This window comes from Rhinoderma darwinii, chromosome 3, assembly GCF_050947455.1.
Source record: "Rhinoderma darwinii isolate aRhiDar2 chromosome 3, aRhiDar2.hap1, whole genome shotgun sequence".
Taxonomy (NCBI): Eukaryota; Metazoa; Chordata; class Amphibia; order Anura; family Rhinodermatidae; genus Rhinoderma; species Rhinoderma darwinii.
This window is the reverse complement of record NC_134689.1, coordinates 251,391,824-251,407,783: the sequence shown is the minus strand read 5'-3', so window position 1 is coordinate 251,407,783 and position 15,960 is coordinate 251,391,824. Positions and strand designations below refer to the sequence as shown.

The 15,960-nt window shown below is 42.4% G+C and overlaps 1 protein-coding gene across 11 annotated transcripts in view; it reads right to left on the bottom strand.

Moving 5' to 3' along the window:
* NEO1 (neogenin 1) overlaps nucleotides 1–8,865 on the bottom strand; it is a 160,548-nt gene extending 151,683 nt beyond the window's left edge. For 9 of the 11 annotated variants that reach the window (XM_075857730.1, XM_075857736.1, XM_075857731.1 and 6 more), the window contains exon 1: nucleotides 8,563–8,864. In XM_075857730.1, the coding sequence (XP_075713845.1) occupies nucleotides 8,563–8,674 (112 nt within the window). In that variant the 5' untranslated portion in view covers nucleotides 8,675–8,864. Of the gene's footprint in view, nucleotides 1–8,562 lie in introns of all 11 variants that reach the window. The other 2 variants (XM_075857740.1, XM_075857741.1) reach the window with 2 other exon arrangements.
* Between the last annotated feature and the right edge of the window lie 7,095 nt (nucleotides 8,866–15,960).

The following is a 15,960-nucleotide window of genomic DNA, read 5'->3' as shown; positions in this document are numbered from 1 at the left end:
GTCATAACATTGGTTGTATCTCTGCACTCAGATACACGGCACGGTTTGCTACATTGTGAATGAAAAGTTGTACTAATCATAGCTAAGCAATCGCTTCTAATGAACAGCCTCCAACCAAAGGACATTTTTAGGTATGAACAGTCTATTTGATAACCATGTAAGTACACAGCGTATCAGTCCTGGAACATGCACGGAATTCTACCCAAAAAAACCCGCACCAAATCGTGATGACGTTTCAGGCCCAAACAGTGCTTGGGGAAAAAAAAAAAAAAAAGTTTCTACTTACCTTGTTGTCCGTTGTTATGGCGTAGCATCCCCCAGTTGTCCGTGTAGTCCAGACTCCTAGGGTGACGCGGCAGGCTGTGATTGGCTGCAGCAGTAACATGGCATCATCCCAGGAGGCCGGGCAGGATGAAGGATGAAGCAAGTGTCGCTACGACAATGCCCAGGGGGTAAAATAAATAAAATTATATATATATAATTTTTTATTTTTACATTTTTGCCGCAGAATCGCAGCATTTCCAATGCAAAAAATGCAACATTTGCCGTTTGTTTTGTGTTTCACTTCCCGCAACAGAAAAGCAGAGATTCCAAAGCATAAAACGACATGCTTAAAAGACAGCACTGCAGTTTTTCGGCTGATTTTTTTTTATTCAACGTGTGGATGAAAACGTGTTGAAATCTCATCCACTCTGCTGCTACTGCAATACACTGCAGATTTTCCCAAATTGAATCCATTGCAGGAAAGCCACAGTGTTAACGCTATATGTGAACATACCCTTATGGAGCCACTACTTGCCATAAAGATGGTGTATCAAACAGCTATAGTGTCATCCAGGACGCTTTAAGGTCACTGATAGATTTGGGAAGGCCACCTGTTAGCCACAGATGTGTGGCACGTAAACTAAATAGACCAGAAAAACACAATACTGTAGACATTTAGGAGCCAGGCAGACCACTCTAGGGCCAGATTTAGTGGCCCGACAAACTCACATAGAAACCAATATAACACTAACTATAAAGATTTTTTTGCTAAGAGCAAACTTCTAGGCTCATTGGCTACTTGTCACCAGGTATTCGTCCAACTCTGAAAAAGACCGTACACATGGAGTGATCTCAACCTCCCAACAGATTCATTTGTTAGTACTATATAAGCAGGTAGAAATAATAAATCCACCTCATTGGCATTTCATACCATACAAATCTCTTTGATGGAGGGAAAATACATCAAAACCTTAACTTTATGGAGTATATTCCTAGCAGCGTTTATGTTGTTTTAGGAGTGCAGATCTATAAGATTATTATTAGCAACCAATGATTAGGATCCAGTTTTGTCCTGAGGTCAGGCAGCGGCTGCTTACAGCCAAAGAAATATTTTTTCTTCTTCTTTTGGCATTTTGTCAAATTCGCTCACAAATGATCTGTTCCACTTCACTGGCCATCATAGGAGCCTTTCTTAATAGTGTTCAGGAGTGAAGTATCAGTGTTACTTATATAGCTATATGCAAGAACATTAATAATCATAATATGTTTTATGGCACAAACTTAGAGGATAACTAATAGATATGAAATATTTTATATTCTTTGGAAGCAAAAACATATGCTTGGGATTTTTTTAATCATTATAGACGCCACATTTCAATAGATTTTGTAATGAATTTGACAATTTTAGTTTTAACAGATTGTTAACTACATATATAAATATTTAATAACAATTATGCTTAACACCGCAGCTCACCAGTGGTCACCCAAAGCATATGTCCCAAACATTGGATCCATTTATTTTTATTATTATTATTTTTTTTATTATTATTATTTTAACAGATCCTGTTTTAGATGAGAACTGCATACATCTGCCATGGAGGAAACAAGGGTCAGGTTCGATTATAACCAGTCCTCCCCGTTTTTTCCCTCTGAGACAAGCTGCTAATCTTCCTCCCCCATTGAAAGAACATGCACGCTTGGCTGGGACCTGCTGAATATCTAATGTCTATGGCTCATCAGAAGACATCTGAATGATAGCAGATCCAAAATTGCCAGTTTGGTGTCAACACACTCGCTCTAGTGAGCTCACAGAATCCCCCCTCCTTTATCCTGGCTAGTGCCAGGAGAAAGGAGGGGATTGAACGGTCAAACCTCCTACACTGTGTGTTGCCATTTTTTGAGCTAACACACAGTGTAGTAGTCTTACATACAGTAGTAAACACACAGTAAAACACGTACATACACAGACCTAACTTACCTGCTCCTGCCGCCGCCGCTCCCTCTGGTCCGTCCGCTCCATTCTGCTCCCTCCGCTCCTCGTGCTTGCTTCAGAACACAAGTCCGGAAGCCGCGACCGGAAGTAGTCATCTCACAGTGTGGCCGCGGCTTCCGGTCGACATGAACATGGCGCCGGATTTCGCTCTAGCGAAGACCTGACTTTTGGTCTGTGTGGGAGCAGCCCATGCGCCGCTCCCACACAGACCGTGTACGCTATAGTGGATGGAACGGCTCCCGTTCGCATTCCCTATGGGGATGTATGTGCCGTATTCCATCACTGTATGTGTCGTTAATCGACACATACAGAGATGGCAAAAAAAATGGCAACCCCCATAGAGAAGAAAAAGTAAAAAAATATAAAAAAGTAAAACAGAAACACACACATAAATAAAACACTAAATGCAAATTGATATCAACATTTTTTTTCCTTGACACTCGTCCTTTAAAGGGCTCAATTTACATTAGATACTTCTATTAGCAAGAAGCTTAGGAAAGATTAATGATAACACACGCCATAGTGTCCAATCATGGTTTAAAAAGGTCACATCAGAATTCATTAGCCTTCCTCTACAGTCACCCATTAAACTGTTAACTCTGCCCAGCGTGCTACGGGCAGCAAAACTGAATGGGAGTATAACCACAAATTGCACAGAATCGGAGATTTATCATGCCACTACATGATATCTGCACTACTAGGCCAAGGAGATTCTGAGGTAAACTGCTGCCAGAGCCCACAAATGCAGCTGCTGGATTATTTCCTATGGATCCTGAAGAGGAACCAAAAACCACAGGAACTAAAGCAGACAGCAATATCCAGAGTACGGTAATAGTACAGCACAAAAGCATTTCATCAAAAATATACTGCACTATGGCTACATTTATTACAAAGCAATATAAATAATTCCTTCACAATAATGAGCTGCAAGCCAAAGTAAGTCTGTCATATTAGCACAGGACAGAACAAGGACCTTACTAAAAAGCCCCCACACCATAAAACGTCTCATGTTTATAATTCTTAATTCATGAACTAAGCAATTAGGAAACCGAAAAAAAAAAAAGTGTATGCGCACGTGTGCATATACACATTAAAGGCAGATTTATCAATGTACAGTACGTACTAAATTTTTCTGTCATAAATACATTGAGAAGCATGACGGTCAGGCCAAACGCCATAATTCCAAACCCCTGCGCCTCTTTATGTATTGGATAAAGTGAGTGTGGCTTTAGAATCAAGCTTATAGGGGTTTTCCACTCTGACAACTGATGACATATCCACCGTATAGGTCATCAGTATATGATCTGTGCGTGTCCGACACCCGGACCCCACACCGATCCGCCACTCCGGCTGCCTCTGTGCACCGGATGCTTGGACGGTATGCAGTAGATGGCTCTGACCACTGCATAGCGGCTGTTCGGCAGACCTGCAGCTCTGCTCCTATCCACTTGAATAGGAGCACAGCTGCAGCTATTCTTTGACCAGAGCCAAGTGAATACGAGCAGAGCTGCAGAACGGCCGCTATGCAGTGGTCAAAGCCATCTACTTCAGTCTCCAACTACTGCATACCGTTCCAAACATCTGGTGCACGGAGGCAGCCGGAGTAGCGTATCGGTGCAGGGTCCAGGTGTCGGACACGAACCGATCAAGTATGGATGACCTATCTGGTGGAGGCTATGTAAACCTTTGATGGGCATATTTTTATTTTTAATAAACAGGTCAGTCCGTGTGTTTGGTTTTAACTTTAGTCTTCATTAAAAAAATTTTTTTTAGATACAGCTGCTCTGACTGTGTGCTTTGCGGGGCTGACTGGTTCAGTAAAAGCAGGTGGATCCACCTGTAATCACATCTAAGATCATAACTTAGATGTAATGGATTACAGGTGCATACCTTATGTCAGAGACACTCAGGACCCACTGACACTGAACGAGTCAGATCCACGGGATACAGATACAGCTACTCTGTATGGAGACTACAGAACAGCTCTATCTGAAAAAGTAAAACAAATTTTTAATAAAGACCAACTCTGTTACAAAGGATGTCTGACACTTTTCTGTTAAGAAAAGTGGCAGAAAACAAAGCCAGGTCCAACATCGTGTCGTTTTTCCCCGCAACAGATTTATCAACAGCGAATGTGCCTAATTATTTTGCACGCTGCATGGGGGGGAATTTGGGTACCTTTCATAAGTTGCGTCCCCAGGGGTATAGCTATAGGGAGGGCAGAGGTAGCAGTTTCACTGGGCCCTGGTGCCTGAGGGGTTTCAATGGATTCTCTGACCCATAGGAAGACACCAGTATTATAAATGGTACATGGTAAGTGGGAGGCTTGGTTACCAATTTTGCATTGGGGCCGAGGAGCTTCAAGTTACACCTACGTGTGCCAGTATTGATAAATCTCCCCATTTAACACACAAATTATTTGAAAAAGTCAATCTTACTGTTTCTAAGTGCAGGACGGACATAAAACCTGCTGGCCAGAACTGGAGGGAAAACACTGACATCACTGATAAGACGCTGAGGTAAAAGGAATGTAAAGTAGATGCATAGTTTCCATAGAAACCCTTCATTTTGAATGTAAGTACACTGGATACTAGTACTACAAGTAGAGATAAGAACTGTTCAGGATTCCAGGCAGATCACCTGAAGTAACGCATTTAAATGAATTGGTTTAGTGTCCTGTTAAAAACAATTCTAAGTTCACTATAACGTCACAAAGTTGGCAGCTTATTGCACATTTAAAAAGGTCACATAATACTATGTATCACCATACAGTAACTCCAAATAGAAAAAATGGGCAGCACAGTAGAACAAGAACCTGCAGGGCAGCAGGGTGCAAGCCTCCAGGAACCTGACTTGGAGAAAGAGGCAGCACTCCAAAGATCATATTAAAAAAAAGTAGGTTTATAATCACCCATCAGTGCAATAGGATGAAACGTTTCAGCTGCTGAATGTGCTTGACAAAGGCTGCATCGAGCAGCCGAAACGTTGCATCCTTTTGCACTGATGGGTGATTAAAAACCTTTTTTTGACATGATCTTTGGAGTGCTGCCTCTATTTTATTTTTTCGACCATACAGTAACTGTCAGTGCAGGCTTTCCTCATGAAGATAGAAGATGCAATAGTGACGAGACCCAGACCTCAACCATCGAGGCAAATACTCCGACACATCTATTCATACCAAAGTTGAAATTCCAGCCAAATGGTTTCCAGGGCAGCAGAAGAATGGCACAAAAAGTGATCAGCGTTGGGGTATGTTCACACGTAGAGTCAAAAACGTCTCAAAATATGGAGCAGTTTTCAAGGGAAAACAGCCCTGATTTTCAGACGTTTTTTGAGCAACTGACGTTTTTCACGGCCGTTTTTGAAAACCATTTTCATTGGAGTCTATGAGAAAACGGCTCCAAAAAACGTCCCAAGTGTCCTGTACTTCTTTTGACGAGGCTGTAATATTACGAGCCGTCTTTTGACAGCGACGCGTAAAATGACAGGTCGTCGGCACAGTATATCGTAAGACCCATTGAAAGCAATGGGCAGATGTTTGCCGACGTATTGGAGCCGTGTTTTCAGGCGTAACTCGAGGCGTAAAACGCCTCGTTTACGCCTGAAAATAGGTCGTGTGAACCCAGCCTTATAGGTCTAGCATCAGTACTTCTAATGGGCACAGTATGGACGTAGACAACAACTTGTGTCTTGATGTCATGAGAATCGACTCATGATGTGACTTTGTGGATCCCAGTAAGGGTATGTGCACACGATAACCGCAATTACGTCTGAAACTACGGAGCTGTCTTTTGACAGCGACGCGTAAAATGACAGGTCGTCGGCACAGTACATCGTAAAGTCCATCGAAAAGTAATGGGCAGTTGTTTGCCAACGTATTGGAGCAGTTTTTTCAGACGGAATTCAAGGCGTTAAACGCCTCCATTACGTCTGAAAATAGGTTGTGTGAACCCAGCCTAATAGTTTTTATTTTATTTTCCCCATAGAGGTTTGGGAGAGAAGTTGTACAAAAGCATCAATTTCCATTTACCTGTATGAGATCAGATTACTGTGGACATCTAGGCGCAATGTGTAGCAATGGACTTGGACATACTGATTGGCAAATAACGTTTCAAAACTATGTCAATAAAAAAAGTGACCCTGTCGCCCACAGCAACCAGAGGGCAAGTTTCAGTTCTCCATCGCAGATTAGAAAATTAACATTAAAGTGACCCTCTGGTCCCAGAACAATTTTAGATATGGAGTAATAATATTGGGTGCCATAGATCCACGATGTTATGGTCCCCTCTGTTCGGTCCCAAAATGGCTGCAGCTCTTCTTAGACTAAGAGTCTGAGACACTCCCACTGTACTCCGATTGGCCAGAGTTACTCACGTGAGCAGTTCTGTTCAATCTGTGAACAGAGGGAGTTTCTTAGACTCAGCCGGAGAAGCTGCTATGGCCAATTTGAGACAGCCGGGGTTGTATAAATGGCAAATCCACAGCAAAGGGTGGCTACTGGAGGACACCAGGTAATATTACTCCATACACCCCATTACCCTTCTAATTCTCCTCAGACCGGAGGGTCGCCTAAAAAGGCAGATTTGTTGCTAAGCAACTTATGTGCAACTCTTCAGGTTTAGGACAAAGGTAAAGTAAAACTCAATATATATCAAATTCAGCTATCATTTGACAGATACTAGGTCAAAAGTTAGGCAACAAAAGTCATCTGGTGCAATTGTAAAAAAACAAAACGTCAGTGGTCCATGACCTGTGCTTTAGACTGACAAGATCCAAAACCTTTACTAAGATACCCAATATGTTTGGTGCCCACGAGCTCTGGAGTACGAGAGCAGTTCTGCAGTAACAGGGTGATCTTCCAACATTTCCCAGACAAAAATCAGAGCCCACCACAGACTCATGACCATTTTAACATTACAAGCCGAGCAATAGGGCAAAATGGCAAACATCAGCAATACTGCATATGGCTTTTATTAGAGAAAATGTATGGCTAGTTTGGTTTCTGCCCATTGTACAGATGATGAGGCTCAGCATTATGTGCAGACAATCTCATCAGCATTCTGAGCAGCTCGCAAGCAAATATGAGGAATTACCGCACAAATATATGAATTTTCCATGAATTATTAAGCATGTACTTTAGTAAAATATTTACACATCAGTGCCTTAAGAAAATCAGTTGCATCTGTAATGAAAGTAATTACACATAAAAGGACAAATATTCTACATCCATTTGATATGCATAATTAAATATATTACCCATAGTTCTGGGATTCAGACATTGCCTTACATGCAACTGTATGGAATATTTGGAAAATCGCAAAATAGAGCCACGTAAATGACATTCCTGTTTTAATACACTGGTAGGAGGTTTTACAGTAAACCATTATATACTCCGGGTAGACCTAAGAAGGAGTATTTAGACACGTCCATAAACATGGCTGAGCATGTATAGTATATATAAATATAACGCAGGACATCAGAGTTCTATTCACTCGAGCCCTGGTAGACAAATAAATGTGAAATTGCTAGAATAAACAATTTGTGACAGCCCGGGTCTGGGGGTAATTACATACATGTGTATTCTATTGTATATACACCAAAGCCTGACGCGTGTTTATAATCCATTGGGTGATTCACATAAGATACATAGGAAGAGAAAACATGATACGGGATGACGTAACGTAGATCTTTACCTTATGCATCTAAAAACGACCCCCACTGTAGATATATCATATTATGAAAGATCTGGGACCCATACGGAACCAGCCAAGATAGTATATACATAAGACACTTTGGCATCTCAGAACCTGGTGCATGTCACAGCACCACTGCCAATGGAAAAGTATATGCATGGAAGGAATGGTGTGCAACAGCTTGTCAGTCCCCACACACTAGCGCAGTAAATAAGGAGACTACACCATGGCAGGCTGCTGTACAGCTGGGCAACAAGCTGCCACCAACCTTCATAGTATACGGAGAGCATGTACATGAATTACCCCCATCAGCACCATTACATCCAGCAGTAGGAAAGCAACAAAGCCAAATCTACGGCACAGACCCGTCTCTGCGCAGCCATGCTACCATCTACTACATGCCTCCGTATTTCTAACGTGTCCGTATACATAACCAGGGCTCGATGGGGACATCCGCGGCCAGGTCACAGGCTCCTTACATGAACTCAGCCTGTAGCCTGGCTCTACTGCCCCGTCCTGCACTCAGCTCTGGTAGCTACTCCCGCACTCCAATCACTATCTTCCACTTATTCCCCCCACCCCCTGCGACTGGCCCGGGCCCTCGCGTCTCACCTGCAGTCCTTGCAGCTCCAGCCGGCTCCTGCCCGAGAATGAGATAGATGGAGACCGCCAGCAGCCCCCGGGTGATCCGGACACCCAATCCCGGGGGGCCCCAAGCTGCCATCCCTCACCTTCTCACCGAATCCTGCTTCTAAGCATCCCTAGAGAAGACTCGTTCCGCAGCTCCGTCTCTCTTCCTAAGAACGACTGCAGCCAAGACCGACCACGGCGCAAAGCAGACAACCGAGCACACTGCGCGCTGCCGAACCCTGCGCGTCCTCGCAACCGCATCACTTGGGGCGGCGCGCTTATGACTCCGCCCTACCCGTACCTAGAGGCGCGCCCCGCCCCCACGCGCAATACTACAGAGACGCCCTTCAGCGTCGTGTGCACAGAGGCTCTTCAGAAAGCCGGAGCCGCCCCGTCAGCTCCCAAATGACGTCATCACTCCTCTCCCGCAGTGGACGCTGGAGGACAGGCTGCCCGCTGCTTCACCCGGAGGCGGTGCTGTGCGTGTCTGTCGTACTAACAATGTAACCCAAGTCTGTAGTGGTTGAGTCGGCAAACGCAGGTCCAAATGTGCGTGGCAGACCATCTCATATTAACATTTTCTTTTTGTTTCTTCATTAGTAGGAGTATAAATCCTGCTGATGTGTTCATATTACTAGCTGAGCTATAGACTTGTTGCTTCTCGTTATTATTCATTTTAGGTCCCCCAATCTGTGTTAAAATTTTATCCCCCCAAAAAACCCAGGAGGGTGGCAATCCTGGTAAAGAAATGGTTTGGGATTCAGAGAGTACTCTATACAGGAGCGTTCATATAAGGCGTTGTTCACACAAACTTGTTTCTCGTCTCTGTGCTGTCCTGTTTTAACCGCAAGGCAGCACATGGATTCATGCAATTCAATGGGGCTATTCACACATCCGTTTTTTGTTTTCTTCAAAGAGCGTGTGTCCGTTGTCAGAAACTTCCAGCGTGTTCTATTCGAGTAAGTTTTTTTTCACACAGTTACTAAAGAAACCCAGAAGAAAAATGGATGACACATGGAAATCACGCTGATGCAACACGAATACGCTTTTGTGAATAAGGCCTTAAAGAAGCACTCCACTTATTTTTTTATTTTTTTTGCGCCCTCCATTTGTACATTGGTGTTTCAGTGGGGTGCTTTGTGCTTACCGATCCCCTCATCTTGTCGTTTTTCCGGTCCAGCGCTGCTCATGTGATCTTCCCTCTGACTTATCTGGAATCGCTGCTTTTCAGAAAACTGGAAGTAAGGCTCTCAATGTATTCCTATGCACCTCGTTCTGGCTCCCATAGGAATGCATTGAGAGCCTGAGTTCCAGTTTATTCAAAAGCACAGTGACTCCAGATAAGTCAGAGGGAAGATCACGTGAGCGGCACTGGACCCGAAAAATACAGATGTGGAGATCAGTAAGTATTTCTGCACACAGCACCCCACTGAAACACCAATGTACAAATGGAGGGTGCAATAAAAACAAAAAGTGGAGGGCTTCTTTAATTATATGGCCCCAAAGTAAGACTCCGATTGGGAGAAGGAACACGGTGTGGATTTTGGGGCCTCCTTTTTATTTTATTTTATTAGGATAGTTTCCCGGCATCACTGTAGGTTTGCAGAGGCCTTGTGGTGCCAAAGCAAAAAGCACATCCTCAACAAAAATACACCCCTTAAAGAGGCTCTGTCACCAGATTTTGCAACCCCTATCTGCTATTGCAGCAGATCGGCGCTGCAATGTAGATAAGAGTAACGTTTTTTGTTTTTTTTTAAACGAGCATTTTTGGCCAAGTTATGACCATTTTTATATTTATGCAAATTAGGCTTTCTAAAGTCCAACTGGGCGTGTATTGTGTATGTACATCTGGGCGTGTTTACTTCTTTTACTAGCTGGGCGTTGTGAATTGGAGTGTTTGATGCTGACGAATCAGCATCATCCACTTCTCTTTGTTAACACCCAGCTTCTGGCAGTGCACAGACACACTGCGTGTTCTCGCGAGATCACGCTGTGACGTCACTCACTTCCTGCCCCAGGTCCTGCATCGTGTCGGACGAGCGAGGACACATCGGCACCAGAGGCTACATTTGATTCTGCAGCAGCATCGGCGTTTGCAGGTAAGTCGATGTAGCTACTTACCTGCATCATACACTCCCATTCACAACGCCCAGCTAGTAAAAGAAGTAAAAACGCCCAGATGTACGCACATAATACACGCCCACTTGTACTTTTACTTTAAACACGCCCAGTTGTACTTTAGAAAGCCTCATTTGCATAAATATAAAAATGGTCATAACTTTGCCAAAAATGCTAGTTTTTAAAAAAAAAAAAAAAAAACGTTACTCTTATCTACATTGCAGCGCCGATCTGCTGCAATAGGAGATAGGGGTTGCAAAATCTGGTGACAGAGCCTCTTTAAGGAATTTATCTAGAGTTGTAGTGAGCGTTTTGATTCCACGGATGTTTCATACATTTTATTAGAATTGGGCCGTGAAAATATAAAATATTTATTATCAATGGTATGTAGTTTTTAGGTCAATTTTTCATTTTCACAAGGAATGTAGGAGGAAATGCACCCCATTTGTTACAAAATTTCTCCTGCGTACAGCAATACCCCATAAGATATATATATCACTTATGTAGTGCAATGTATTATAACTGCCAGTCTTACACTGATATCCAGCCTATTAGGCCTGGACTCTGGCAGGGCCTAATAGGCTTCCGTAGATGGCATCTACACCCCCGCAATCGTGTTTGGGGGGGCCGATGGGCTACAGATCACTTAGATGGCGTGGTCGCTATTGACGGCGGCATCTAAAGGGCTAAATAGCTGGGATCGGAGTTAACTCTGGTCCCGGTTGTTATAGCAGAGTGTCAGCTGTAATATACAACTGATTCCCACAGGTGATGTGTTGGGGTCGGCTCCTGAGCCCGCACCATCACTGCGCCGTAGCTATACAGCAATTTGCAGAAAACTTCCCGATCGTGCCGTATCTGTATGGCAGATGTTGGGAAGGGGTTAATATTAGACAAAGATAGCCCAAGTAAACACAAAATGTTTTTTTTTTTTAGCCAAACAGGAGTGAACACAAAAGATAGGGGATACAACAGTCTTTTCTTAAAACCTTTCCTTTTCGATGCACTTTGGCTAAAAAAAAACTGAGGCCAAAACTGCATGTGTGATCCTGGCCAAATTATGATTTTTATTTATTGAAGGAAACCAAACATGATTACTGCCAGACCCGTTGAATCTAAACATCACGGGAATGTGTCACTAGAATTATTTTATTTCTTTTTTCAGTTAAACAATTAGTATTTAAGTGATTACGTATTGTTTAAATTTTTTCACAAGTCAGGAAATATAAATTAGATTCTAATTTATAACACTTCCATGTGCTGGCCACTAGAGGGAGCAGTTCCCATAATTGCAGCATGGTCACTGTGGTAAAGCAACCTCATTGATTTATGCTGCAAATTTGGGGTGGACACACTCTCCTCTAGTGTCCTCACACAATCCCCCCTCCCTGCTTCTGGCTAGTGCCAGGAGAAGGAGGGGTTTGAATGTCTTCAGACCTCCTACACTGTGTGCCGCCATTTTCTGAGCAACTGCACAGTGCTAGGAGGATTAGATACAGGGCTCAGCAGAAAGTATAATCCTAACATACACGAACAGAATACACACATCACATACACAAACATAATACACACATCATACACGAACATAAATTACCTGCTCCTGCCGCCGCATCCGTTGATCTACGCTCCTCTTCCTTGCGTCTTCTCTTTGTTGAACACATGGCTGGAAGTCGTCATCTTACTGTCCGGCAGCGGCTTCCGATCCACATGAAAATGGCGCCGGATTTCGCTCTACGAACGAGCTTCGTTTTGATCTGTGTGGGAGCAGCACATGCGCCGTTCCCTCACAGGCGGCGCACGCTTCTGAGAATGGAACAGCTCCCGTTCGCATTCTCTATGGGGTTGTATGTGCCGTATAGCATCTCTGTATGTGTCGTTAATCGACACATACAGAGATGAAAAAAAAAATGGCAGCCCCCATAGAGAAGTAAAAGTAAGAACACAGTAAAAAGTAGAACATGAGAACACAAATAAATAAAATTTTTGTTAATATATTAAAAGCAATATAATAATAAAAAAAAACATCATGACACCTTCCCTTTAACCCCTTAAAGGAACAGTGTCACGAAAAAAAAATTTTTTACATCAGTTTGATTTTAGTGCTTTATTAAAAACTTATATTTATTTGTGTGTTTATGTTTTACTTTTTTTTATTTTTTAACTTTTTCTTGCCTATGGGGGCTGCCATTTTTTTTTCCATTTCTGTATGTGTCGATTAACGACACATACAGACATGGAATACGGCAGCTACAGTCCAATAGTGAATGCGAACGGGGCCCGTTCCATCCACTATGGTGTACGCCGTCCGTGTGGGAACGGCGCATGCGCCGCTCCCACACAGTCCAAGTTGAACTGTGCGCCGTCCGGCGCCATTTTCCTGTAGACCGGAAGTCGCGGCCGGACAATAAGATTACTACTTCCGGTTGCGGCTTCCGGACTTGTGCACTTGGAGCGGCGGTAGCAGACGGAGCGGACGGACCGGAGGGAGCGGCGGCGACTGGAGCAGGTAAGTGATTTCTGTGTATGTAAGTGTTTTACTGTGTGTTTACTAGTGTATGTAAACCTACTACACTGTGTGTTAGCTCAAAAAATGGCGACACACAGTGTAGGAGGTTTGACCGTTCAATCCCCTCGTTTCTCCCGGCACTAGCCAGGATAAAGGAGGGGGGGATTCTGAGAGCTCACTAGAGCGAGTGAGTTTTCCCAAATTTTGCAGCATAAAGCAATGTGGTTGCTTTACCACATGCAATGCTGCAATTTTGGGAATTGCTCCATCTAGTGACCAGCACTGGGAAATATTATAAATTAGAATCTAATTTATAATATTTCCTGACTCGTGAAAAAAATTAGAACAATGTTTAATCACCTATGCACTAACTGTTTAACTAAAAAAAAATACATTTTTTTCTAGCAACACATTCCCTTTAAGGACGCAGCCACTTTTGGACCATATGACACAGCCTCATTTTTTTAAATCTGACGTGTGTTACTATATGTGGTAATAACTCCGGAATGCTTTTACCTATCCAAGCGGTCTGAGATTGTTTTCTCGTGACATTTTGTACTTTAAGTTAGTGAAAAAATGTGGTCGATATATTCAATATTTTTGTGTGAAAAACACCAAACTTTAGAGAAAATTTGCAAAAAATTTGCATTTTCTAAATTCAAATGTATCTGCTTGTAAGACAGATAATTATACCACACAAAATAGTTACTAGCTAACGTTTCCCATATGTCTACTTTAGATTGGCATCGTTTTTTGAACATCCTTTTATTTTTTTAGGACGTTACAAGGCTTATAAGTTTAGCAGCAATTTCTCAAATTTTCAAGAAAATTTAAAAAGCCTATTTTTTTAGGAACCAGTTCAGTTCTGAAGTGGCTTTGAGGGCCTTATATATTAGGAACCTCCACAAATCACCCCATTTTAAAACTGCACCCCTTAAAGTATTCAAAACAGCATTTAGAAAGTTTCTTAACCTTTATGCGTTTCACAGGAATTAAAGCAAAGTGGAAGGGAAATTTGCAAATTAAATTTTTTTTTGCAGAAATTCCAGTTTAATTCATTTTTCCTGTAATACTGAAGGTTTTTACCAGAGAAACACAACTGAATATTTATTGCCCTGATTCTGAAGTTTTTAGAAATATCCCACATTTGGCCATAGTGCGCTACTGGACTGAAACAAAAGCCCCAGAAGCAAAGGAGCACCTAGAGAATTTTTGGGCCTTCCTTTTCTTAAATTATATTTCAGGCACCATGTCAGGTTAGAAGAGGTCTTGTGGTGCCAAAGGAAACCCCACAAAAGTGACTCCATTTGGGGAAACTATACCCTTTGAGGAATTCATCTAGGGGTGTAGTGAGCATTTTGACCCCACAGGTGTTTCATAGATTTCATTAGAATTGGGCAGTGAAAATGAAAAATTACATTATTTTCCAATAAGATGTAGCTTTACCTCAAAATTGTAAATTTTTTTCAACAAATAAATGAGGAAAAGCACCCCAACATTTGTAAAGCAACTTCTCCAGAGTACGTAAATAGCAAACATGTGGTCATAAACTGCTGTTTGGGCAAGCGGCAGGACTCGGAAGGGAAGGCATGCCATTTAGCTTTTGGAGCGCTGATTTTGCTGGATTCAATTCTCTGCACCATGTCACATTTGTAAAGCTCCTAAGGTACCAGTACAGTGGAAACCCCCAAAAGTGACTCCATTTAGGAAACTACACCCCTTGAGGAATTTATCTAGGGGTGTAGTGAGCATTTTGACCCCACAGGTGTTTCATAGATTTCATTAGAATTGGGCAGTGAAAATGAAAAATTACATTATTTTCCAATAAGATGTAGCTTTACCTAAAAATTTTTTTTTTTTTCCAACAAATAAATGAGGAAAAGCACCCCAACATTTGTAAAGCAACTTCTCCAGAGTAAGTACGGAAATAGCAAACGTGGTCATAAACTGCTGTTTTGGCAAGCAGCAGGACTCGGAAGGGAAGACACGCCATTTAGCTTTTGGAGTGCTGGATTGATTTCTCTGCACTGTCGCATTTGTAAAGGTGTCAGTGCAGTGAAAACCCCCCAGAAGTGACTCCATTTGGGAAACTACACCCCTCAAGGAATTTTTCAAGTGGTATAGTGAGCAGTTTGACCCCATAGGTGTTTCATACACTGGGCAGTAAAATAATACAATTTTAGATTTTTTTCAAAGAAAATGTTGCTTTAGCCCCAAATTCATAATTTTTCACAAGGGGTTAAAGGAGAAAAAGCACCCACAGTTTGTTACGCAATTTCTCCTGAATACGGCAATACCCCATTTGTGGAGATAAACGGCTGTTTGAGCACGTGGCGGGGCTCAGAACCATGCAACATCTGAGGCCTAGTACGATGGCATTTACTGCCCTGTGGCATGAAAATAGTAGAGGCTCTGGGGTGTCAAAACATTAGAAACCCAGAAAAGTGACCCTATTTTGGAAACAAAACCCCTCAAAGAATTCATCTAGCGGTATAGTGAGAAGATTTAGATTGTAATGTAACACCTTTCAAGGTATTCATCTAGGGGTATAGTCAGAATTTTTAAATTGTGAAGTGACAACCCTCTAGGTATTCATCTAGGGGTATAATAAGAAATACTTTAATTTTAGTAAATAAGGAGGACAACCTGGAAAACCCACAATGGAGGGAGAGGGAATGGCAGGTCCCACTACCAACCTACCCACCATTCCATAAAATCCAGCCCAAAAAATAAATCAAAGGCCTCAGAAAAAAAAG